General features: G+C 39.8%; 1 protein-coding gene across 4 annotated transcripts in view; it reads right to left on the bottom strand.

Annotated features, from left to right (window-relative positions):
• The window catches only part of LOC145439727 (ras-associated and pleckstrin homology domains-containing protein 1-like), a 28491-nt gene extending 6696 nt beyond the window's left edge, over positions 1–21795 (bottom strand). For 2 of the 4 annotated variants that reach the window (XM_080317313.1, XM_080317311.1), the window contains exons 1-17: positions 20135–21795; positions 17575–17662; positions 15101–15187; positions 14866–14975; positions 12412–12570; positions 11856–12278; positions 9742–10218; positions 8664–8741; positions 7331–7490; positions 6142–6263; positions 4882–4950; positions 4669–4824; positions 2988–3095; positions 2299–2397; positions 1109–1199; positions 656–765; positions 16–136 (exon numbers count right to left, since the gene is read on the bottom strand). In XM_080317313.1, coding sequence (XP_080173439.1) covers positions 16–136; positions 656–765; positions 1109–1199; positions 2299–2397; positions 2988–3095; positions 4669–4824; positions 4882–4950; positions 6142–6263; positions 7331–7490; positions 8664–8741; positions 9742–10218; positions 11856–12278; positions 12412–12570; positions 14866–14975; positions 15101–15187; positions 17575–17662; positions 20135–20194 — 2518 coding nt within the window. In that variant the 5' untranslated portion in view covers positions 20195–21795. The remainder of the gene's footprint in view (positions 1–15; positions 137–655; positions 766–1108; positions 1200–2298; positions 2398–2987; positions 3096–4668; positions 4825–4881; positions 4951–6141; positions 6264–7330; positions 7491–8663; positions 8742–9741; positions 10219–11855; positions 12279–12411; positions 12571–14865; positions 14976–15100; positions 15188–17574; positions 17663–20134) is intronic. The other 2 variants (XM_080317312.1, XM_080317314.1) reach the window with 2 other exon arrangements.
• Between the last annotated feature and the right edge of the window lie 4272 nt (positions 21796–26067).

Genomic DNA, 26067 nt, shown 5'->3' on the forward strand with positions numbered 1-26067 from the left:
AGGAGTCCATCTTACCGACAGAGTCGCGGTCGGCGAGCTCCTTCAATTCTGGCGCCGGTCCCAGGTCCCACCAGTTGCTCGAGGTCGACTTCGCAGCGCCGCTGTTCCAAACCGATTTGGTCTTATTGGGGTCAGCCTGTCGGATACGAATTGAGGAATATTGTAAATATTACCATATAATATTCGCAATTAAACTACATTTTATTCATACTATACTCCGCAATAAATATTCTAAATATTAATGGATTCACTTGAGCATATACTAAACAAATAGAGTACGAATCCTATTGACAGTAGCGTGCTACGAAATTTGGGTCTACCGTACTTTCTTATCACATCGAACAGTGTGACCTATGACCATCACGAGTGAGTATTTCAGATCAATATTTCAAAGTTTGTAGCATTTTACGTGATCATCAACTGTGTTCACCACAAAACTCGGTCTAATTGGTTAGGGTTGAGAGTTTGAGCTGGAGTATTGTAGGAGGAGTATTCATGGAGGGCACAGTTGATGATCACGCGAAACACCCTAACTTGATACATGATCCCAGGGAACACTTCCTAATGCGGACAGGAAAGTACACTACAGTTTCACCATGACCACCACCGACGACTGTTCCCCAAGTACACTAGACCCTAACGTTCATGCACCCACCGCGGGGGTACTCTGAGTTTCGCCTTGGTTGGCTCTCTGCCACGCTCCGCCGAACATATTCGAAATGGACGGCCGCGGAACGTCCGAAACCTCCGGGGTTGAAGATTCCTCTACAAAAACGAGATAAGCGTTAGGACATTTGTATCCGAGTCAAAATGACACACTTCAAACACAACGTAAGATGGAACACATTGATTAATGAGGTGATTAAAACGGGGTCAATAGATTCATTGTTGGTACCCGATCAGAAGCAGTGACTTCTGAGACTTATCAAAGCTACTTCTAGTTAGAAAGTTGAAAAAGTAGCTGGTTAAGTCGTCAAGACATTGCATACTTCTAGTGGTCAATAAAAGCAACATTTGAGGAAATAGGTGAAACCTACTGAAGTAACTTGGCACAGTATCACTGCTTTCTTACTGACCACCACAGGACAATAAGACAAATATTCATTACCTCGCTGTGCGGTCATAATCGGGGCAGTCATCCCTGACGCTTTTACTTCAGATTCGGTCTTGTCGTAATTGTCCTTCAGCTGCTTGCCGTACTGTTGAAATAAATCACGATAACGCACTCGAAAGTTGCATCGCAAAATCAGGAACCCTGCATGTGCAAAGCTAATCGCTCATGTCAAAGTGACTGGTTTTTCAATTGCTACAATATCAACTTCTACTATCATTTACAATATTCCTGATATGCTACTTTCAACTTTGTAAGTACTTAGAAGTATATGAATTCTACACAAAACAATTGCATATCGTTAATTTATTCACTGAAAGCTCTCATCAGTAGCAAGTGGTGATTAGGCGAATTAAGTTACAAGTGTAGTAAATAAGTTGTGCATGTGATGTAATAATATCTAAAACAAACGAAAGCGAAAGTAATGACGTTTCTGCAGCGCTGCAAACTGATCACTATACGAGTCTCTCCGCCCAGGCGCATGTAAATTTCAAAACGGATACATCTAAGTTCAAATTTTCATTTTCGATAGCACAAGGTTATTCGCGGCAACGAAGTAAAACACTGAGGATATATCGTGACAGGAAAATGTAAGGCGAACTGCAACGTCTCAGTATTCGGCGAGGAAGTTTCGATTCGTTTTGCAAAGCAACCACAATGGTTTGCGCGACTCAACACGGCAGCCCGAGATCAACAAGGAAACTCGAATGATTCAGGTCACGTTATGCGCATTCGTACAAAATCATACCACAAAAACACAGTTATACGGAGGGCCGAGCATAATGATTCGAGCACTTATTCACGGAAACAAGATTTCTATGATCAACCCCGCAGCACGGTGATAAAGTGAGTTGGGTTAATTTATCCATGAGAATTATAGTTCACATATTATTTTCCATTGTGGAGGCTGTAAATCACAAGTGGTCGTATCGCGGAATACGCAACATATTTGAGAAGTCGTGACATGATCAACCCAGACCATTGTTACAATGTTTATTGAAATAGATATGGTCTTAAAATATAAAATTCACTAGAATGTGATGTAGAACTGGTATTATATTCGTTATGGTCGCATATAAGGTACATATTTAAACTTTCCACACCATCCATGCTGTTCTGATAATGAGTGATGCTCGGATGCCAGACTCGAATCGAATAAGCAAGGTTCTCTCTTTCGTTCATCTTACCTTAGCACAGCGTATACCGACGATCCACCGCATTAACGAACGCACGTCGTCGCAGCAGAAATATCGAATGTGTTTCGACTTGGTCTGAATCGCGGGATGCTAGAGAGAAAGTTTCGCATAAACAAAATCGCCTCACAAACAAACAAGCAGAGATGGTGGCAGAGTCGCTACTCAAGTGAAGTAGAGTTGCAGCCGTGATTTTTCTACTCAATTACAAGTAGCAGCAGCAATTTCCAAGATGCGTCAAGACTACTTCAAACGGCAGATTATAAATGGAAATGTTCGAAGGGTATCCAAGTATGTAGTATGTAGGATCACATACTTTTTGTAGGCAATCAGATGGTGAATACTTTCGAAATTGCAACAAGTATCTTTGGTTTGCGACTAACGCAAAATGACTTGTGAGGCTACAAGTAAGTGCAATTTTCGAAAATATATTCCACAGTTGCTGCGATAGCTGTTTTACATGGTTCTCATGGCGATTTCGCGTATAAAAGTGATGCAAACTTATACCAGAAGTACTTCTTACTTTTTAAAATCTAAATTATAATAAGTAGTTCTGCCTAAAATTTGTTCAAGCAAAAGTGAAAGTACTCTAAAACATAACCACTCGATTAAGCAGCACAAGTACGCATAACATACTTGAGTACGCTGACACAGAGCCCCTTTGCCAACAAGTCGATACTCACTTTGAGAGCGAAGCCGTAATCCGTCGGGGACTTGTACTTCTTTTTCCACCCTCTTCCCAAATACACGCAGACTTGTTCAAACATGACCAGGCAATGTAAATCGGCCAGCTACGAAAAAGAATGTTTCGCGTCGTAAAGCTCTATTTACCAAGGCCGTATCGAACCGAGACTTCAATACGGTACGAGACAAATAAAATTTCACCACTTTACGCAGCAATCGTTGTCTAACAGGAAATTATTCAAACCCAGTTCCACTAGCACTATTTATTGCATAACCTAGCTAACGAGTAGGATTACTCGTAATGTGACAGTAACGGTGGAATTTATGAGCTGTCGAACAACTAAAAATTAAGTCAGTCTGGCTACAGTTGTGCACAATATATTGTTCGACACGGATTTACAATATTGATGGCCATTAGCAACCTGTATCATTTGGATTTACAATATTAATGACTATGCCCCTGACTGTCCGTACAACATTTTCTCTCAACCATTCACATAGAATCTCAAAACTTTGTATACGTAAAATTGCTAATCAGATTCAGACTAAGCAACCTTCAATTCTTGTGCAAAACAATCCCAGGTAATCTAGTTCACAAGTTACACAAACACAATTGATTATATAATATCAACATGGCATCAGTTTAATTCAACTCACTCAATCGATAGATGAAGGTGTATGGATAATAACTGAATATAGATCAATCTAATTGAAAAGCTCATCTACTAGTCTGTTAGAAGGATTATAATCAACGCTCAACCGTTCGTTTGAGATTATTATGATCATAGATAGGTATTTGTGATACATATCAGACTGGTTTGCAAGAGTTTGGACTCTTGAAACTCAGATAAAATCCTAGCTAAACACAGTGGTCTTAAACATCTTCACGGCTTTGGTGCGTAGCGTAAGCCAATTACACAGCTACACCGATTACATTACATCAGTGGAAGAACCGCTTACTGACTAAATCCATGAATTATTGAAACAAGAACAGAAGCCTTACAGCAAATAGAGTACAAATCTACGCTGTGCATAAAAAGAGCCAACATCACGTTCTACGCGGCTTTGATTGCATCTCGTCTTCAAGGGCTTGACCCAACGCCATGATATACGAGGGTGAGAAATTTGTCTCGTTTTTACAGTAGACCTTAAGTCTGAGTGTGTGATCGATCTGAAAACTTAGCTTAAACCGGACTAATGTTTACAGGAATCTGGTACTACATCTGTTAAGCAGGAAACGACCTAGAATAATTGAAGACAGGACACAATAAATCAACAATGTTTCACAGCTGTAGATGGTACAGTATCCAAATTACTACTGTGTTCGAATCGATTTAATATTAACCTCCATTCATCCTTAACAAAAATCTGCCACATACACTCAAAGTGCACACATTCAGATGTGACCACAGCAGTCGGCGTTGCTAATCCAGCAGAAGTAACAATAACCAAAACATCTCATAACTAGTTCCAGTGCAAGAAGAAAAGGTTTGGAATGTAAGTAGTTTCAAAAAGTACATTCGGTCGAGGAGTGGCACACTCCAAAAAGTAGAGCAAGCAGGAAAAACCTACTCAAGTACTCAAGTACTTTGTTACTTACTAGAGACTACCTCTACAAAAACAAATTACTTTGCTCACTTCACGATAGCCTAGATTTCGAGCAAACAGTCGGAAACTTACCTTTTTCCCTTTCTTCGGCTCGCCGCTCTTACTTATGTACAATCCGGAAGAACGTAACACGCAATACTTCTTAGCCCACGATTTCGATTCGGTTTTTATGTACAAAACGCCTTGCACCTCGGGCACGCCTGTACCGGTACGGCCAGAGAAGAACTCCTACAAGGAAATCACGGTTTGAGAGCTTACGTCGCCACAAAAACGGCAGGATCTTACTTCTATCAATGTGAGTTTTTGCCGTTCGGCTAGCTGCTTCTCCGATTCCGATACGGATAGGAGGTAGTGCTGAAATAAGGCAGAGAGTGATGACAATCGTCTACACCAGGGATTTCCAACAGTGTGACGTGGTACACTGGTATGCCAGGACAGATTCTCAAGTGTGCTGCGAATATCTTCTGATTTTGAAACGAACTTTATAAATATTTAAAATAAGGCATGTGCATATGCTACTAAAAAGCATAACCGACTAAAAATCGCCCGTTTCCTCAGTTGACAAATAACCATATGTAGGATTTCCACAACAGATATAAATGCCCAAATGATATTCCAATATCGCATATTTTGATGATGTTTTGGCAGTAACTATAGTAAAATGCAGCTTAATGGTAATAATGTTGGTAATGCGATTTTAAAATTGATATTACATCAGCATTAGTCCATATGCGTACCCACATATCCATATAATTTCAGCCATACTATGAACACTGCGCAATTTTATAGCACCCTATAGAATCGTGGCATTAATGATGGTAAGACGATTTATAAACTGAATAATCAGTATCAGGACACATGGATACACATACAGAAATATCTATATTATATTAACCATACTATTTACACTAGGCGTAATTATATAACACCCTACAGACTCGTTGTTTAGATAATCCATCTGGAAGAAATGAATCGAGCAATTTTTCTGTAGAAGAGATGACCAATTTTTAAAACGGTGCTTCCACAGAAAATAAGTAGACAAGTTGACGAGACCGTCTTTTCCACCCGTTTCGGGGACGTACTGGCCACTGGTCGCTTTTAAAAGAAAAATATCACCATCGATTTATAATCTCTTTTTAAAGAGCTGACTTGGTGGCACAGAACTTCAATATACAATCGAATATTGTATTCATATTGAAATAAACACGAATCATCAGCAACTGGTAGAAAATTGGAGAGAGCAGTTTTAGTTTGGATTGAGTAAACACAGTTACTTTTACGACTGGGCCAATACAAATCAATGCAAATATTCCTCGGCATTCTTGTAAACAAAGCAAATACAAACCTGCAAAGGTTAAGCAGTCTACAAAGAAAAATATTCATTTTATAGTTCTGCGGCCCGAGAACAATCAGATCCCGCTCAAACCTGACTTATCCGTGGCGCATAATCAAAACAAGCGCGCAATAAGTCATTTCCTGACGAAATGAACTTATTCTAATGTATCATCCATCGTACGCGCCGATGCAGATCATAGGACCGCTCACCTGCGGATTTCTGAAGAGGGCGTACTTGTCTTTCCGTTCGAGAAATCGAACTTGATTCGTCGTATCCCGCGTCCAATAGGCCAGCATCTCGGTCAAACTTTCATGCTCCTCGAAGATACGCTCTGCAAATTGAATCCGCGGTAGCGACAATCGGTTAAAGCACGGGCATGCGGCCAGCAAGGAAGAACCGATTTCGAATGATGCGCGGACCATGAATTAGATTCAGAATTTAGCTTACTCTTTTACAGTTAAATTAAGCTCAATTGGGAAAACAGAGGGTCAAAAAGCTAAAATATTCACGTGCCAACTTCACATGAATATTTTTGGAGAAATATATTCTCAACAACGCGAGGTGGTTCAGCAGCGATGTCCAAGTAAGCCTAGTTTGGCTTGAAAAACTTAAAACTGAAGAAGTAGAAAGGAGTGCATATAGGCAAAACGTATTCGAGCACTATAAAAAGTACTTCGTTACTGACCACCCCTGTCAACAACCTACAATTATTCTGCACTTATCACAATTTAGCCCGACTCGTAATACAAAAACTAATATATTAATACTAAATTTGATTTTAAAGTCTCCCCGTTAACAATCCCTGATGCAACGCGGGGCTTTGAAACCATGGTTGCAATGACTCGAGTCGCGTTTCAAATGCGTAAAATGACGCGACTCGACTTGCACACAAGTCATTGTGCACGACTCGAACCAAGTCATATGACTCGAGACTAGGATGGCCAAGACCCAAATTTCATTGTAACTTCGAAGAATAGTAAAGTCACCGCATTATTGGTATTTCGTCTATCAGTCCTGATACTTGAAAAGCAGGTCCACAACTGTTAAGACTCAAGAAAATTACCATATTATGAATGCGAGTCATTCTAAATCACTCGAGCAGAGTTGAAAAAGTGGGTTGAACTGGAAACCGAACTGTAACTGACAGTGAACATAATAACTTGGACTCTGATTCGACCCTCTACTAGCTGACTTGGACTCGGGCTTGACTCGAGTCAAAGCTATAAAAGCGAGATTGACTTGTGACTCGCAACCTTGTGACTTGGTTACAACCCTGCTTGAATCCAACAGAAACCCAATCAGCATACGGTTTTTCATCGCATTCTTTATACTCGGCCCATGTCTCAAAAAGTTGCATACACCCGGTCCAAACACCCAAAATTCACAACGTCGACGTACCCATATAAAGTGAAGGCAGCTCTTCCACCAACGCCCAATTGACGCTGCTTTCGAAATGGTTCTTCTCCAGCAGTTGCGCTATCACCCCTCGCGCCGTCATCCTTTCGTCGACCAGGAGGGTTTTGGAGCTGTCGTCTTTGTTGAAGACTTTCACCACAAGCTGTCATACGGGATGCAAATGTACAAACAAACGCTCGGCGATGTATGTGCAAATGGTGCAGTGTGATCTGCAGTACCAACACCAAAGGGTGCAGCGTTTGAGTTCGATTTGGAATATCAAAGATTCGCTGAAACTCGATAAGATACTAAGAAAAACAGGCTGTGTCATAGGGTAGTGCTTGAGAGAGTAAGTCGATTACATTTCCCGTCCATGACTGTGGATTTGGATTTGAAAATATGAAATCTGCCCCGATCATTTAAAAACATTTTTAGAATCAAAAAAGTATGAAGCTCATTATTACACACTTGCGATACTCCTATTTACAGACAATTCAAACAGCATACAATCACGACTACCGAAATTTAGAACTCGCAGAGCCTTATGTTTGGAAAATTTTTGACAATACGAAACAATACGACCCCGAAACTTATTGCATTGTGTCATACCACATCACGTACCAGGTACCATACCTATCTGAAGCCATAATTTCTGCTCTTTCCATGCTATATGCATAGATCAATTTGATTAAATCAACCACAACTATATATATTCAACACATTTGTTCAGCATGTTCACTAACGCAAAAATGTCATCTGGCTTGTCTCGAAAGATATTAAGTATCAATAGTTCACAGTAAAAACACCCATGCATGAAAGGAATATATAGTTTGCTTCGGATTCGCCTAAAATTTGTTTACAGTTGCCACAGCGGCGTTAAGGACATTCAATTTATCGCAAATCGTCCGACAAGCTGTAGTTTGCTTCAACGTATATTAATGAGCAAACGTATCGAATACAGCTAAGGTAAGATACCGTCTATTCACGAGACATCAATGTTGATTCATTGAAACAGCTGGCATCACACCTCCGTGTCAAAACACTGAGCAAACAACAGTGTTTTCATTGCCGCCCAGTGCACAACAGCCTCCGGTTCACTCATCCTACAGAGCACAGCAGAACATAAATCCTGTCATATTTACAGCGTAGACGCAAGATACACCAAAGCAAACACATCCTAAACGTTATTACGCAGAGTTTTAATGATTCATAAACTATACTGAATGCGTACATCAAAATGATCAGAACGATTCATCAAATACAAAAATGGGATTCAACTGCCTCCACCCACAAAATTTCCACGATCACATTCAAAGTCGATGTAAATTTCAAATACCTTCTGTATCCTAGCTTCCTTCAGCTTTTCCAAAGCGATTCTCATTTTCTCGTTCCGTATTCTCTCCTCTCGTTCCTCCTATACAACACAGGGATAAGTAAAAATGATCGCTGAGCATTAGGGTTGGGCAAAATCGACTACATTAGTGATTGGATGCGAGTATTCGCGTACCCTATCATCCTTCGTGACGTGATAAATAGTGTGATGTGTAAATTTCAAATAGGTGCAAAAATAAGGCCAGCTTATCCCCCATTGAAGATAATCCATCTATGTCGATCACGACTTTGCAGATACATCATTTCAACTTATGTGGGTAGCTTTTTACTACATGTTTAGGATGCTGCGATACAGGGTTGTGACCGAGTCACAAATCAATCTCACTTTTATTGTTTTGACTCGAGTCGAGTCATTTTCAATTCACCGCCGAGTCAAGTCCGAGTCCAAGTCAGCTAGTAGCGAGTTCGAGTCCAAAACCCTACGTCCACTGTTCAGTTTCAAGTTCAATCCACATTTTCAACTCTGCTCAAGTGACATAGAATGGCTCGCATTCATAATATAGTGATTTTCCTCAGGTTTAACAGTCTCTGGTTCTATTTTCCAAGTATCAGGGTTTATAGAAGTAATATCAATAATGCGGCCGTCATTGTCTCGAGTCATGTGACTTGGTTCGAGTCATGCACACTGACTCGAGTACAAGTCGAGTCAATACAAAAATTGACTCAGTTGAGTCATTTTACGCAAGTTAAGTCACCAAAAAATCGCGACTCGCGCCATCACGACCCTGCTGTGATGCCACCAATCAGGTTACAGGGATTCCATGTTGGGAAAAAGTGTCGAAACTATAATTTTCTTCGATTACATAACTTTTTGTGGAGAGGAGCTTATAAATTGTCTCGCTGTACTCGAGTCGAATCACAATTAGTACTCAATCTGTATTCGAGTACTCGAATCATAGCACCCATCCCCCCGATCATGCTAAACGCAAACTAAACGGAAATTACGAGCAAACCAATCCGAGCACGAGCAGTACAGAAATTAGCGACAATTAGACCGAACGAACAAAAAAAGTACGCCTTACAGGAGTCAAATCTTTGTCTTTCGGACTACCCTGCAACGTGTGCAGCATATTCCTGATGTCATCGTGCTTTTCGTTAGGAATTTCCGCCGAGTACCGGGACCGGTCCTGCGGCCCCGACGACCCTGTACTGCTGCTGTCCGATCTCCCAGAGGCGGCGCTGCTCGCGCTCAAACTAGACACGACCGACGTCACACTCGAGTGTTTACTGATTGGAACATGATGGGGTGAACTGTTTGGAACCGCGTGTCGGGCGGGTGAACTGGGGTGTCCGCGCTCTGGGACGGGGTCGTAGGTAGGCTCGGACGACGTGGAAGTCCGCGACGACCTGCGGTCGTTTTGATTTTGACTTGCGCGTCGCTGTAATTGTCTCTCTAGGATGCTGGATAGGTTCTCGGGGGCTTTGGCGCTCTGCTGTCGTTTTAACGGCGGGGGTGTCGGGGGCTTCGGTTTGGCCGGTCTCGGTGGGGGCACGTCCTGCTGGAGTAATGACGGGAGGTGAGTACTGGAAGGTGCTGCATGTGTATTAGGGCTGTCCAAAAAAACTTTTTCTTTAGATTTCACCGGCTACTTGATAAAATTGTTAACAATTCCAATCAGTTGACGCGATTATCTTGCAGTAGAAAGCTTTGAATTTATCATTAAAAAACGAAAAAATGAATTTTCAAAACTTTTTTCAACCTTCATAAGATTGTTAGGCTATCAGAGGAGATGAGCCACACCAAATTTGGCTCAATTCCAACCACTAGAAATGAAGTTATTGCAGTAGAAAAATTTCCAATCCCGTGATTTTATAATAAATAATCAAGGGGTCACCGGAAACACTATTTTATTCTAATAATCCAAATTTTTCTACTGCAATAACTTCGATTTTAGTGGTTGGAATTGAGCCAAATTTGGTGTGGCTCATCTCCACTGATAGCCTAACCATATTATTGGGTTAACAGAAAAATTTTGAAAATTTACTTTTTTGTTTTTTAATGATAAATTCAAAACTTTCTACCGCAAGAAAATTGCTTCTATTGGTTGGAATTGAGATAAAGTTGATGTGCAGTGATGATTTTACCAACCTAACAATTTTATCAAGTAGCCAGTGAAATCTGAAGAAAAAGTTTTCTTTGAACAGCCCTAGTGTGTCTACTTGCAAATATTTTGTCAGTATAACTGAGTAATGAATGCGACTTGCAAGGTTTGTGACCTGCGTTCGAGTGTTAATTGATCAGTGAACTATTGAACTCTACCTATTTCAAGCCAGGTACTTATAATGAATTGTACAAAAATATATCCATACTGAAATAAACAATCGATATGCAATGTTATATTCAATTGTCTACTAGTTGCTGACGAAAATGATCGGGTTACCTCAATAAGAATATATTATTCAATTGTATTCTGAAGTTTTGCACCTCCAACAGTCTGTTTGACAATTATAATACAGTTATTTGCACAATTCTATGATTGTTCTTCCTTTTTCACAGTAAACTTCTTCTACTTGTGCACTACCGGCCAAAGCGGTGTGGGATTAGACTGGTTCCCATCATTTGTCAAATTTTAAAGACCAAACGCTTTTTCAATACCGACACTTAGAAATTAGGAGTATAGAATAAAATTTCAGAATGGTGGTGCTGGAATAGTCGAGAACACGCATCTAAATCCAATTTGGAAGATAGCACTTGCAAGTGACTGCTAATCAAGACGGTGACACCTTGTCATGATTGATGTTCGAGCACTAATCTAGATATTTTTCATTATTCTACTTCAAATAGTTTTGCCACACCTTGATTATCACCATTTCTACTGTTATTGGAATGAAAATGAATGAAATTATGTCTAGATTCAAGTAGCATGAATAACTGCTGGATAATTTAACTCCTTGAAAATCACCAGAACAGTCTTTTCTGAGACTTGGAAGACATAAATGTATTTATAACTAGATGGCCTATTGTCTATGGTCACATGTCGGATCATAATTGCTGTTAGGTATTAGAAGGAAAAGAGTGGGTGAATAAGATCTAGGCCGTAAAAATACGAAATCGATGCAAAGCAGGTATGGTAGCTCGGAGAGCTTTGGCCACAATCAGGCCTGCTAAGATACACTGGCAACGACAATAGCTTACTGGTTTTCTTGGCAGTTGCGGTTTGGCAGACACAGGCGGCTTTGGAGGAGGTTTCGGCTTATTCAAAGCCACCGGCTTATTTTTCCTCAGTTCTTCAAGGCTGGGCCTTCGCGCTGACTGATTGTAATCGCTAGACAAGCGTTCTACTTTTGGCGCCGGCGTTTCCTTTGCGCTATTCCGTCGAATGTTAGCCGCCACAATATTATCCGACACGGACGGCTTTTTATACAACGGTGCAGTTCTGTCTGATGTCTGTGACACAGTTCTGTTTGATGTTTGTCGCGAAAAATTAAAGTTATTCGAGGTCACAGTAGTCTTTGCCGATGTCTCTGGACTCGGAGATGGTAAATTCTCTTCCAACGTCGGCGAGACGAATCCCATGTTAGCTAGGTCATTAACCAAGTCGTCAAGATCTTGCATGACCTGCGTCGCAAACCAAAAGAAAGGAAAGGTAGAAACATAACCATGCAGATATGAAAACGAAAAATAAACATTTAAAATAAATAATCAAAACGTTTGCATTCGTACGAAGAGAGCGTATTATTCGTTCCCGTACCGGTGACAGGGTCGCCAGCTCTTCCGCCGACAATTGCCGGGCTTTGTCTTGCCTGCGCTTATCGATTTCGATGTCTTTCGCGAGATTTTCGAGGCTGAGATCTCCATCGTCATAGGTGACGGTCGGGCCTCCGCCCGCCGACCTTTTTAAAGTGTTGAACTGAGAAGGAACACAACATTGTTCAATGTTCAGCCTGGAAGCTTCAGAAATGGTAAGATCAACTAAAGGTGTGTTTTCATACACTCAACAAGAGTACGTTTCGGCAGTCGACTGCTACTCCAGCAAGCAATGACCTCTCAGGGCTTGTGAAGGCCTCAAGCCTCTTAACTATGCAGAGTAGGCTAAAACTGTTTTTCAATATGTACAAGTACGGGAGATACAATTCAATCGTTGTAACATGCATAATGTTGAACCCCTTTCGCTTCAAATAAAGAATAATGACAACTATTTTTGTTCAATTATAATAGGGCACCATCACACCGAACCAGACACATTAATAGTCTTTCACATAGCTGACATCGACTGAGTTTATATTATGAAATGCTGAAAGTCTAACTTGTGTGTGCAGTGCAGGGTAAAGAAAGTCTTGCTTGACAGGGAATGATTTGGTTACATGAGATATCAGTTGTGAAATAGGTCAGTTTATCTCTATTATTTATGCATGCTCTACAGTTCAAACAACTCCGATCACAACATATAACAGATAAGTCTGTAAATATCCATATCGAGTCAAACTTTTCAGTGACCTAGTATTGGACAGCTGCATTTTTAGGCAGTGCCAGTGATAGCGCTTTCTCAGTCTCACAAGGACCCAAATGATATCAGAGATTTATACTACCTCCCAAAATTCATATATTCAAATGTCTCTTCGGTAATATGCAGAGGCAGTTTGAAATCAACTACATTTGACTGTATCCCTTGTATGCATGTATAACCACTCTAAATCATTAAAATTAGGAAGGCAACATATTTACAAAATCCTACAGGCGACACTTAACCACCAGCAATGGCACGTGAATGCAATAACAATCCATGACTAAACTGACAACAGTGTTAGGGGGCAGCCAAAAGAGCATTACGCACACTTTGGTGGATATATCCATTAACTGCAAATGGATCATGTTACATCCTGGATGAGTATACAATGAAGCTAGGATTTCACACAAAAAACAGTTCCAGAAATGCCATTCCTTATAATATATTTCAGAAATGCCGTACTCTGTAACGAAAGTATTATCAAGTGACCTGTAACTATAAATTAATGTTATTTAGAGATGTAGAAAATCCCACTAATGATCTATTGTCTAGCCGACGTTACACATGTAGAAGACTGTTAAAGCAGAATTAGCATGGTATTTTACAGATTGAAACGTGACCATCGGAAACATTTTACAAACGGGGTCATTTATTTGCCAGCAATAGATGAGTAAATACATCAGCGTGCTCATAATGAGAAGAAGCAATATATAATTGCCAGCAACAATGCTAGCGGATCGCACGCACGTAACATATTGCACACCTATGCGTCACTTGCTACATACCTACATTATGTCATTGTGGTACAGGTATGACAACAAATATTTTGCCGACTCATACATGCCCTGTTGTTTCTGCTTTAGTTGCATTATATTTTCTGTGCAATATTTCGATTTCAGAGGGACAGCCGTGCGTGTAGTTAAGCGGCTTAAAATCGTGCTTCTACCCGGAATTCACCAATTTATTTGCGTGGAAGTACTTAACAAATTCCTAAATCCTTCGCCAGACAAATAAAGGCAGGAAGTAACATGTACAAGAGCAAACACTGAAATATAAGCCTACTGCTAACTAGTGTCGAACTTTCGAAATAGGTCACTAGCTTCCTGCAATTCATTGACTGCTAGATCACCTCAAAGTTAGAGCTGAGTAACAACAACGACGACAATTCACTAACGATAGTGCCTTTTTCACACAGACTTATTCAAGGCTTGCGATAAACACCGGGAGGATAGATGAACTCGAGGATTTCAGGGTCATCTGCAAATCATTCCATTAAAATACTTGAATAAAATGGATTGATAATAACTCAACCTTGAGGAACACAACTACAACAAATCCTGTCAACTTCATATGAGCTGCAGATTGGTAGCACTTCCGAGTAGAGACACAGGGGTTTCCAAGAAAGACCACAACATACATACATTTGTTGTGATCAAAACAGCAGTGAATACAATAGCAGGTAGCACTGACGTCATAACCAAATATACGAGGGCAGATGTACAAGATCTAAATGGCATGGAAACTACAAATCATGAAACCTTTTCTATTAGCTTAACTATGGTACTTTAGTAATCAGGATAGTTTCAGTGAACTTATCAAGTCACCAAATTTAAAAAATATAGAGCTGTATTGACAAGATATGTCTTGTATCACACGATATCGAGGATACTGCAATTTCTTGACCGGAAATAAGGTTACCTGGGGTGAAACATCCATCCCGTAAGTGGCGTGTAACATTTCGGAACTGTGCGCAGAGTGTAGGTCCCCAGAGCTTTGCTGGTAGTCATCTCCTACGCTGACTTTGGAGCCTGGACAAACGAGACGAATTCATTATATGCCCGACAAATTTTGTGATTCATTACAACATAATACAGGATGAGGAATGACTTTCTGCTTAAATCACACATTTTTGAAATTTTCTTAAAATTCTCACCGGAGGAAGACGATGGGGCGGCTAAGTTATTTTCCCAGTCTGTGAGATCACTGAGCATCGCATCGAGATCCGCATCAACGACCACATCTGCAACAAGAGTGATAGCTACAACCTTTTGAACTCGCCAGGTTGAACAGTAGTAGCCCGCCCCGCCAGTTCAGTCAACATGAATACACAGACAGCGGGAAAAAGGAATTGCTAGCAACACCAGTCTAAGGCCATGTACTGCGCAGTGTACAGTTCAGGAAGCTAGATGTGCTGGAAGCCATGACATATGTCCAAACAGTAGATTACAACTACCATTCAGGAAGCTACAAATATTTAGGCGGAAACAACATAGCGATCAATTTCCAGTATGGCGGTAATACACAACTTATATCACAAGCACTATAGATTGGGGAAGCTTACAAGCTCAGAACCGGCAGTACAGAATCCCTACAAGTTATGTAAAGATTACTGAAGGATTAAGGACAACAAGGAGCTTGCTTTCACTACAGTGCATACGTAAATATCCACCATTTTCTCCATTGAGAGGCATTATGGAAATATTATTATAGTGATTGTAGACATTTATTCTTTTGTTTGACCCTAGAGAATTGTTTACATGAATCAAGACAAAGGGCGACATGAATCTGATATTGTCCAGAGTGGAGACGTTCAGAGTCAATACAGTTGGTGCCAACTGCCTATATTTAGGGCACAAAATTTGCACCAACCAGGTGTTGATACCTTCCTACCAGTCTGACCTGAAAACTATGTGTGACAATCTTATTAGCACTACAGCATACCAATACATTAACAGTGAAATGTTCATGGCCCGTAAATGCTGTGAATTTATGGAAACTAGACCATGCTAATGGCACAGACCAGGAATTAAAATTTGTCAATAAGGATAAATTTCAAAGATGAAAATGCGCTGCTGATGCCATTACAATTCATGTGTCACCAGTCATACTTGAACAACAAGGGTTTATTAAGGTTATCATCATAGAGACTCATAACAGTGGCAATAAACAAATATACTCAACAAGACACAAAGTAAATATGTGAGAGTGAGATATCGCATAACTTGATTTTAACAACAGGGTTCACATTGCAACAACTGTCCCCGTCAGATAGCAAATGTTGCACATTCCTATTTTATTGGACATCTTTGAAAGAAGTTTTAGGAGTGATACCCGGTCTTTGAAATAGATGTTCGGCAGATCTGGATCAGCAGCAATTAAAAACTTTTCGGTGTGGTCGATAAAAATTGGCATAATATCCTAAAATACGATATATTTGATGGGAGAATACAGCTCTTGTCCATGTATTTTCCAGTTCAAACTAAGGTGACTACAATTGTTGTGATTCTCATGCAGCAATGAATTCCACCACACATGAGCATATCTGTAAGCATTCACGCGGTTTTAATTAGACTACGTTTTGATGCTACTGGTAACTCACACACAATTTTGTGACTCAGGGGCTTGAAACCAACAACAGATACAAACAAGGAACTCCCAATGATGCTAAGTAAGATTTTCCAATATCTGAAAACTGTATCTAGGACACAGCATCCTGGATTAAATTCTTGTTAATCCTGCCATGGAATGGATGTGAAGACAACTCTGGCATTGTTTTGAAGATCGAGATCAGTGAACATCCACAGATGTTCCAGAAAGATCCTATATGCCACTATTTGTGTTTAGGTAATTAATTCTTCGGACGAATGGCATCATACCTACCAAAGGGTTTAGAATACACCAGCTATTGATCAAACAGTCTGACGCAAATCCACCGCACATATGTTGCTAAGCTAATAGGTTACAGTTTGGGAGAAATTACCGTCACTTGATCAATATTGATCATGGATTTCGGGGATTTGTCCTCGGACTACGCTGGTAAATAACGTCACAGACGGGAGACTGGAATGAACATTCTTCAGTAGGATTAGAGGGCAAATCCAATCAACAGAACTAGACATTCATACTTAAAACACTTCATCCACTCTATTTACGGAAACAGCTCAAAGTATCACCACTGACAAAATAAAAATACTTGAGCCCAAGACTTATAGTGGTTAGCTACCATTCAAGGTAGCACATGTACATGATAGTTATACTTCAAAGGACCAAGATCTACACTAGGTTTACTTGTCATTAGTATGCCCTTACAAACTTGGAGTGACTTGGTGTGTGTCTAAGTATCATGAAAAATATCCATGACTAAAATCCTCAACAAAAGGATTCAGAAATGAGTAATATTGAGAGTGTCACACGAGCCATGCCCCCAAATGCCTTAAGACATACGATTCAGGCATTGACTTTTGATATTAACAGATCAATCAGGTACTGCAATATTACATCATCACAAAACCAGACTGACGTCCACCAGCCTACTGCTGACAATATATATAAGATCGATAGCCGAAAATAGCAGACACACAGAAGTACCGCTACTTAACATGTTGTGGAAACATATGCCACACCCACCTGGAGCAACTGGAATTACAGTAGGTGTATGTTTTGCAACCTTTGGTTCAGTGTTTGATTTTCTTGTGGTATCCGTGTCATTTAGTTGCTGAAAAATAGGTTAGTAATGTCAGTGTAACCATAGCATTTCATGCATTGCCCGGAACAAGCATTTACGCTCCCACAAAATATGTAGAATATGGATGTCACCTGACAAAATCACGACTCATCTAGACATAACAAAAATTTGCCACAAGAAATCAAAACACAATTCCATTGGACGGCTACAATTGCGGTTACAATCTCTTGAGACAAGATTCTCTTGAGACTTTGATACATCCGATTAATCACAATGATAAAATTTCTTAGAAGAACCCACAGCTGTTCAATAACAAATCCTCATGACACAGAGGAGTATCCTTAATTGTGGTGATATATCGCATCACAGCTCACCCAAAAGGTCTTGTATTTATGCAACAAAAAATTCAGGATGTTGAATTTGCTATACGTTTGAAGTGTCAAACCTTTCATTTTATCATTCACTTCCCATCATACGACATAGGCAATCTATATATCATAAACATCTATTGCATGGTCTACTATTCAGGAAACTCACATGTTTACGGTTTTTATGGTGACGCTACTGACCAATCCATGATTAAACTCAGGTGTTAGAGTGGAACAGGACTAAGAATGCTGGTCTGGTAGTAACATCAAATTACCAATCAAATTTAAATTACACTAACATGAACCGATAGTAGTTCCAAAAAATTTGTTGATGCAATATTTTTAGATCCATATTCATGAATTTCGGATGGGTGTTGTCACTGTTTAGCCTCGGCTGATGTAACAGTAGCAGCATACCGTAATGGTCACAAAGATAACAGTATAGCATCAATTTCAGCGAATACCTAAGTGCACTACACTTGGATTAGTACCACAAATAGAAAACCTATGTGACGTGTTAGCTACATATTCCATTACTGCTGACAACATAAAACTACAACAGAAAACAACTCAAACTCCTATGTCAGCTCATACATTGCTAAAGCCGCTACAACCACGCTAGTTGCTTATGTTAAGGCTTACCGAGTTCTACCAGAGCAAATATTTCATTACAAATACGTGGCAAATATGAAAAATATAATGATTTTCAACAGTCAGTAGGCACAACTCATAGAAATATCTATGGAACTGTATCAGTGTATCACTATATTGATAAATAGATTGGCTATGATTTGTCTATCACCAGACAATCCTATGAGTCATGGTGATTCAGGTAAAGTCATAAAATTTAGACCACTATTCACCCTGCTTCATGGTAACTTGTAATCCAACATTCGAAACCAGGCACTGGTATAAAAGAGTGCAATTATTGACATTTGATACTTATAACACATGGTGTAGGGTCCAGGCTTCAAAGCCATACACAGCTGCTGGAAGGTTACAGAATCTCCCAGTTGGTAAATGTTTGTAGGCTATTTCTCTACGTAAGATAGATACCGATATTGCAGAATCGCAATATATTACAACTTTTGGAGATTTGACAGGTTGAAATGATTTCCTCCCATGGTGTAAGCATTTCATTCATAAAACACAAAAAAAAATGTCCCAAGGTGTTTTGCGATAACGAGAGACTTAGGAAACAAAACAAGAAGCAATCTGCCCCGCAATAATCCCGTATTTTAACAATTTACAACATAAAACTTTTGACATTTTGTTAGAAAGGGAAACAGACCTTACTATTGAACATACGAAAAAGATCACTCAATTTTAAGGTGTTACTAGTAGGGTCTGGGAATATTATGACTGTCGCAGTATCACAATGCAATATGCAAGGAGTTATAGTAATCTAATATGAAAAATAATGCCAGAAGATTGCACTCCGCTCCATGGACGGATATCTATAGATTGTATAGAATAAGATCACAAGAGGTTTCACAATGTGAATCAGTGTTTATGCGTAATGTCTTTCTTAAGCATCTGTGTGCAGTGTACAGTACATAGTATGTAGCAACTATAAGGGTAAGAAGTTCGACATTTGGGTCTGCTAGAATATTTGTTGATGGGGCTTCCACATTATAAAAATCGATCAGCCGATCATGCATTTCTACTACAATAAACAGGCCATACTCAAAATATTTATTTCATATTGAACGCTAGCAAAATATGAGTCGACAAAAGTGACAGCAATTCACTTACTTCAATGGCCATTCAAGTAGTTGAAAAATTTGTTAAATAACCAATTCACCGCTGCTACTACTGCTGTTCTATTTCAAGACTCGGTACAATCCGAATCCCCAATTACCTGAGTATAGCATACGTTGCAAGCTTACAAAGTCGAAGATTTTCAATATATGTTTTTGTCGTATAATTCTCCACCAAGGTGCTGCTAAAATGTAGCACAAAACTCAACATTACAATCAGTTTGGCATCACTAATCTACATAGACTTTATGTGATTCAGCAATTTATACTATCATTAAGAAACCATAAAAATATAAAATTCATACGTCATTTAATTTATAAAAAATATTTGAGTCACAAATCTTACAACTCAAAATTATATCCACTCTTCTTACCTGTGATATTACATCTAGCTCACCGAGCATATCTTCAAACATAGCATCCAAGTTATCCATTTTGATATTGCGCTTTTACTTTGTCAACAACATAAAATAAATTAATTTGTTTTTCAACTGCAACAACAAGAACATAATAATGCTAACGGTTTAATTAGAAATATCACATCGTGGCAAATGAATGAATAAGCTTTATAACTGTACAGAACTACAATACCCGCTACCAAAGTATATTCATATATCAGTCATTAATGAAGTAGCAATATGCTAGTGTTTAACGTTTGAATGAAGGGCCTTATATGCTATAGAAGCAATGCCTTGCATGGCTAGCTAATACTTGAAATATCAAATGAATGGTTGAAAAGTAATCGATTCAAATGGTAGCCTGAAAGAGTGGTTGGATAGAGACAGTACATAGACGCTAGTTTGCCAATAACAAGCAACAGCAGTCAAAAATTCGGACTTATTAAAGCCTACAACCCTCCCTTGACGTCGATAAGCTTGCAAAATGGTTAAAATTCCTATGCTTGATAGTTGCGATGATTCCACTGGAATGATATGAATAAATCACTTCAATACATAAATTCAATATAGATTCGATAACTTTCAAGTATGAATGCAGGAAATTTCAAAGTTATAAGTAGAAACGATCTAATTCAGTGGATCTTTTTTGTTTGGTGACGCCACTGACTGATAAACTATAATTTTCGATAAGGCTTGGTCGTTCAAATTATTTGTGTTATTTTTCGCATAGTGCCGTCATACTTGTATAAACTTTACATGTTTCCGAGATCCCATTTGCAACAATAGTTCAATGAGTTGGACGCCAGAGTACTGATGGTCACGATGGTCGGCGAGTCCCACAAAACCTTTTGGGGACATCTCACAGGTTAGAAACCACTGATCTATTTGATCAATTAAACACATTAAAAATACATGTAAACCACTCACCATCACCAGTATGCAATCGTTTGGGGCAAGAGTGAAACCTCCAATTGAACGCCAAATGGTACAGTACATGTGCCGCCACTCCCCTAGGCCACAGAAAATGGGGACAGTGCCGTCTAGGCATCTATATCGAACATTATAGTCGAGTGGGTAGTTCTATTAAAAGACTTCAGAACGGTCTCCCAATCATATTTTTCGTAGTTATAATAATGAAATGGTAATTAAGGAAGAGTTCATGCCAACTTCTTTTAAAATACCGATATTCCATATAGTCTATGATGACTTTTTGATTAACTAAACTAAGATAAGATAATACATGTATATTACTGCAATGGCGCAATGATACTGTAGCAGAAAATGAGAAGACAGAGACCGTCCATCTACCGGATCGCACTTCATTGCTTGATAGTCGCGAACCCGTGCGCTTTTTTGTGTTCAGCTCACCTATAGGATAGTTGATAGGTCGCGCATACGAAGTCCGGAAATTGCAGGCCATACCAGCGCAACGTACGATCTATACGGATCCGTGCGTCAGTATTCAAATACCTTTCTAAAACTTATATCTGCATTAGAAACCGCTTAATTGTCTCACGATTCCTATATGGTCATAATAAAGCTAAGTAGTAATGCTACACTGCAACTGCTACAACATTCAACCCGCGAGTACACCGAAGAAAATACCTATACCTCCATTACGCTCATAACACAAATAAGAAAATAAGAGAGCGCAGAGTCTCTATTTACTCCGACTACGATGCTCCATCTAGCAATTGTTTTTTTATAGCCGGTAATACTCAATTCACATTTACCCAATATACTTGCATTTACTAGGAGGGATGGGTGAGATCGGCAAAACGAATAACATATTCGAAATCGAATCGAATCGCTTTTCCTGTTATATGAACCGATTCATGCATGTCGAATCGAATCAACAGGGATAACCGCATTGGTGATAAATCTGTTTTGATCGACAGCTCCCAATCTACTGACTGTTCTAGATGATCTTACGCTCATATATCCTCCTCAGCTTGAGCAATGAGCATGGATCTTGAGCATGGGTCTTAGGCGGGACAGGAGCAGATTTTCGAAGACAATCCCAATACACGGAAGAACAGATTTCGGTCTGTAGCTAGTGACATTATAGTTCTAAGGAACCACAGCTTTGTGTATCGGGACCACTCTGGCAGTTTTCAGTTAGCTGGGATATAGACACCGTTTTCTATCATGAAGTTGAAAAAAGGAGCAATAACATGTTTAATGTGCAAGCTGATCATTTTCAGAAACCATTATTGGACTTGATCATAACCGGCGGCCTTGTTGGATTTCAGTTTGTGGATAGCTACTTCTACTTCGGCGTGATTGGTATAGGCTCGGGCATAACAGAGTGGGATATCGATCTTACCTCCGGCCTGGATGACGAAGGTTTCGCAATAGAAGAGGCAATATTAGGACCTAACGTTACAAAAATATTCATTGAAGTGATTCGCGACGATCGCAGAGTCTGAAAGTTTTTCACCGGTATTTGAATTCACAATTTGCAGAACAGACTTTGTGACGTTTTGTCTAATGCAGGGGTCGGCAACCTTTTGGTAGTCACGGGCCAAATTTCGAGTGTACAACTTTTTCGCGGGCCGGAATTTTTCTTGATGCTATATTTTATGCTCACTTCGGTATATTATCCTACATTGCTGCAATCTCAATCATACTAATAACAAAACACATTTATTTACGGTTCAACAACGCAGAATAAATGTGACAATTGACGTGGCTTGCTTTGTGAAAGGTTTTCAACTTCTGGTAACAAGCCAGATGAAGCAAGAATCAGACCATATTTTAAATGGGCGTCCGAAATAGTGATCTTAGCTTGCTGTTCGCGATTTTCATCGTTGATTACTATTGATATTTGTATTTCATTTCACAGTTCGTACACTCATGCAAGTATAGCTGCTCGACTTAATGCACGAACATAACAGATATACAGGACATCGCCATATTAATTCTCTGCTTCTAATATTATCTGGCGTAAATGTTGGTGATTCAGTTTGTGAGACCAAATCATATAAACAGTTTTCATCATTGTGGCCAAAACACTATTCAGGTTTGTTGTCTTGGCGCCCAATACCTTCTGGTGGATTTAACTATAAATAACTAACCTACGGAGGCTAGTTATCTATAATTAAACAGTGTAAGTTTGAGATTTTGTCATTGCGTCTGAGATGTTCCAAGCGTTTTTGGCGGGGGGCATAGCGTATAGTGGTGACGATAAGCGCCTACCAATCTGGGAGCCCGGTTCGATTCCCGTCGGAAGTTTATCTGGGCTCTTCTTCCCCCGCGTACGGCGACAAGAAAAACAGAAAAAGACTCGAGAGAAGAAAGAAAGCACTCACTAGGAATGGAAAGAACTTGTAGAAAGGGCCGCGGCTTCAAAAAGATCAACATCGAAAAGAACTGTGACATCGGGCACTCTAGGCCGAGGTGGATGTTAGAATACTAGGATCGCAACTGCGTGTCGTTCGACATCCTCCTATCTGTTGATGACATCGCATTGTGTCTTATCGCATTGCACATTGTGTGTGACTTGTTCAGATGAAAAATATAACTCAACGATTGATTCATTGATTCCAGCAAGCAGAGGAAGAACACCTTTATTGTCACACCCCATCAGAGTGGTAAACCCTATAAAAAGTATGGTACACCTTCGGTTGCGAGATACACCCGATTGATAAGTACTGATGTAGTCTACTCTACCGACAATCTCCATCTCGTACTTCAGCCACCTTCGTTTTATGGCGTAACAATGGACTAATACGATGTAGGCTACTTATATCGGAGCAATGCCGCATTCTTTCCAAGCAGTGCTGCACTGCAGATTCAAACTCATTATGAAACGGCGGGCCGTATTCTTGTGATAACTAATTATGATGTCGCGGGCCGGACGATTTCGCTTGGCGGGCCGGATCCGGCCCGCGGGCCGTAGGTTGCCGACCCTTGGTCTAATGCAAGACAGAGATGCTATCAATCAGACATGGGGTAATCGAGATTAGTAATCGTAATCGATTACGACGATTACAGCATTTCCAAGTAATCGCAATCGATTACATTTGAAAAAAATTCGAAGTAATCGTAATCGTAATCGACTACTTCACATATCTAATCGATTTCTTTGTGAAAGAACGATTACTTTTCATTTGTGCAATGCCCATGACATAAACTGAACATTTGTGAACCTGAACAACGAAGAGTGTGATTTAAAACAGGTTTTGGATAGCAGAAATGTCGGATTTTCAAACGCCTCTGCTCATTATTGCGTCACAAGTATTGGCTTGGTTCTTGATTGCGTAACGAATTATCCGCACGTAGGAAATAGATATTCGATGTACATGTAGTACTGTGATTGTAAGAACACCCGCTGTGCATTATGTCAGGTTATTTTTTGTTTGAAATATTTTATTTCGCATGAAATCATAAAAAGGAAAATATGCGATAGGAATAAATATAATCGCTGCACTGCAGACGCCACTACCTCGCAGCAGGATAATAATCACCACTCTGCCTAGTTTGGAATAGTAACGTATGTACCATGTATTGATGTTTTGATGTTTGATGTCTGATGTTTACGTATAGGCTACAACGGACAAATATTTGAAATTTTGGACTCGTCAAATCAAACATGACAATTTCAACATCGAAGCATTAAAAACTAACGACTGCTGATAAAAAATCATAACCAAGCGGTTATTTTCCGTTACACGTATAACGGCAGCTCGGAATATACTTATTAAGTGAATTGTAGGCAGAAGTTTATGTTTACCGTATCATATTTTCACACGGCCCTATACTTGAAACGGGCGACAACTGCTATTTCGCAATTTTATACTCAGCATTTGAATCTGCCACTATAGCCATCCGCTTACACACCATGTTAGCGTGGATTGCAGCTAGAATCAGTACGGAGACAGCATTTCGCCACCCCCTTCTCACAAATGGTTATCTTGGGCCCCCATAAGACGATCAATAAAGCTTGTGGCAGGCGAAGTCCCTCAGATCCACTTTACCAACCGGGATTTTCACAAGAACTGGAAGCACGATTTGATGCGATATGGATTCGCTGTGTATTTACTGTCAAGTCGCGCCAAGCGCAAATATATAGGCACGTAATTTAAAACTATACCTGTATTGTATGTTGTTAATTCGTGACCTGTCTGCTATATAGTCAAAAGATATTGGAGTCGCCCAAACGTAGCAGACGAAAAGAAAACTAAACGAAAAACTTTCGTGAGACGCACCCAGAAATTGTCATTTATACTCGTGGTTCATCATTTTCCTCAGTGGGCGCCCCCGTTGGCATTTGTATTGAGGGTCAGAGATTGAGAAGACTATTCTTCGCCACCATCCAGCGCGGCTATGGACAATGGACAAATACACAATGTTTCGGCCAGTGCAGCATGTCTTGCTGTGTTGCGGCGCGGTATTGGCCGGCACCGAAATGCCTATTTCTGCGTAAATTATGCAATAGTATATTATGTCATATACAGGAAATGACGTCATGATGTCTCATTAAAAAAGAAAGACCTTTTCTCATGAGGCATTGTTGTCTTACAATGATAACTTCTTAGAAGCAAAATAAATGTAATCGTGAGTAATCGTGATTACTTTTCCAAAGTAATCGCAATCGTAATCGACTACTCGCGGATTTTGCTGTAATCGTAATCGTAATCGCGTGATTCAGAAGTAATCGTAATCACAATCGATTACATTCATGAAGTAATCACCCCATATCTGCTATCAATTTTTATCATCTCTCCGCTCCCGTAATCAGTATTATCGTTATCGGTATAGAGCTGAGTGAGGTGTTGTCTTGGAAAATTTAGCGGCCGTAAATAATAATGACATAGGCTATTCGGGCGGACCCCGTTGGTATGATGACAATCGTTAGATCATAGCCTTTATGAAGGCTATGGTTATAGATGATGTTATTTCTTGAC

Source organism: Botryllus schlosseri, chromosome 5 (assembly GCF_051294905.1).
Source record: "Botryllus schlosseri isolate E-star chromosome 5, Bs_hap1, whole genome shotgun sequence".
Lineage (NCBI taxonomy): Eukaryota > Metazoa > Chordata > Ascidiacea > Stolidobranchia > Styelidae > Botryllus > Botryllus schlosseri.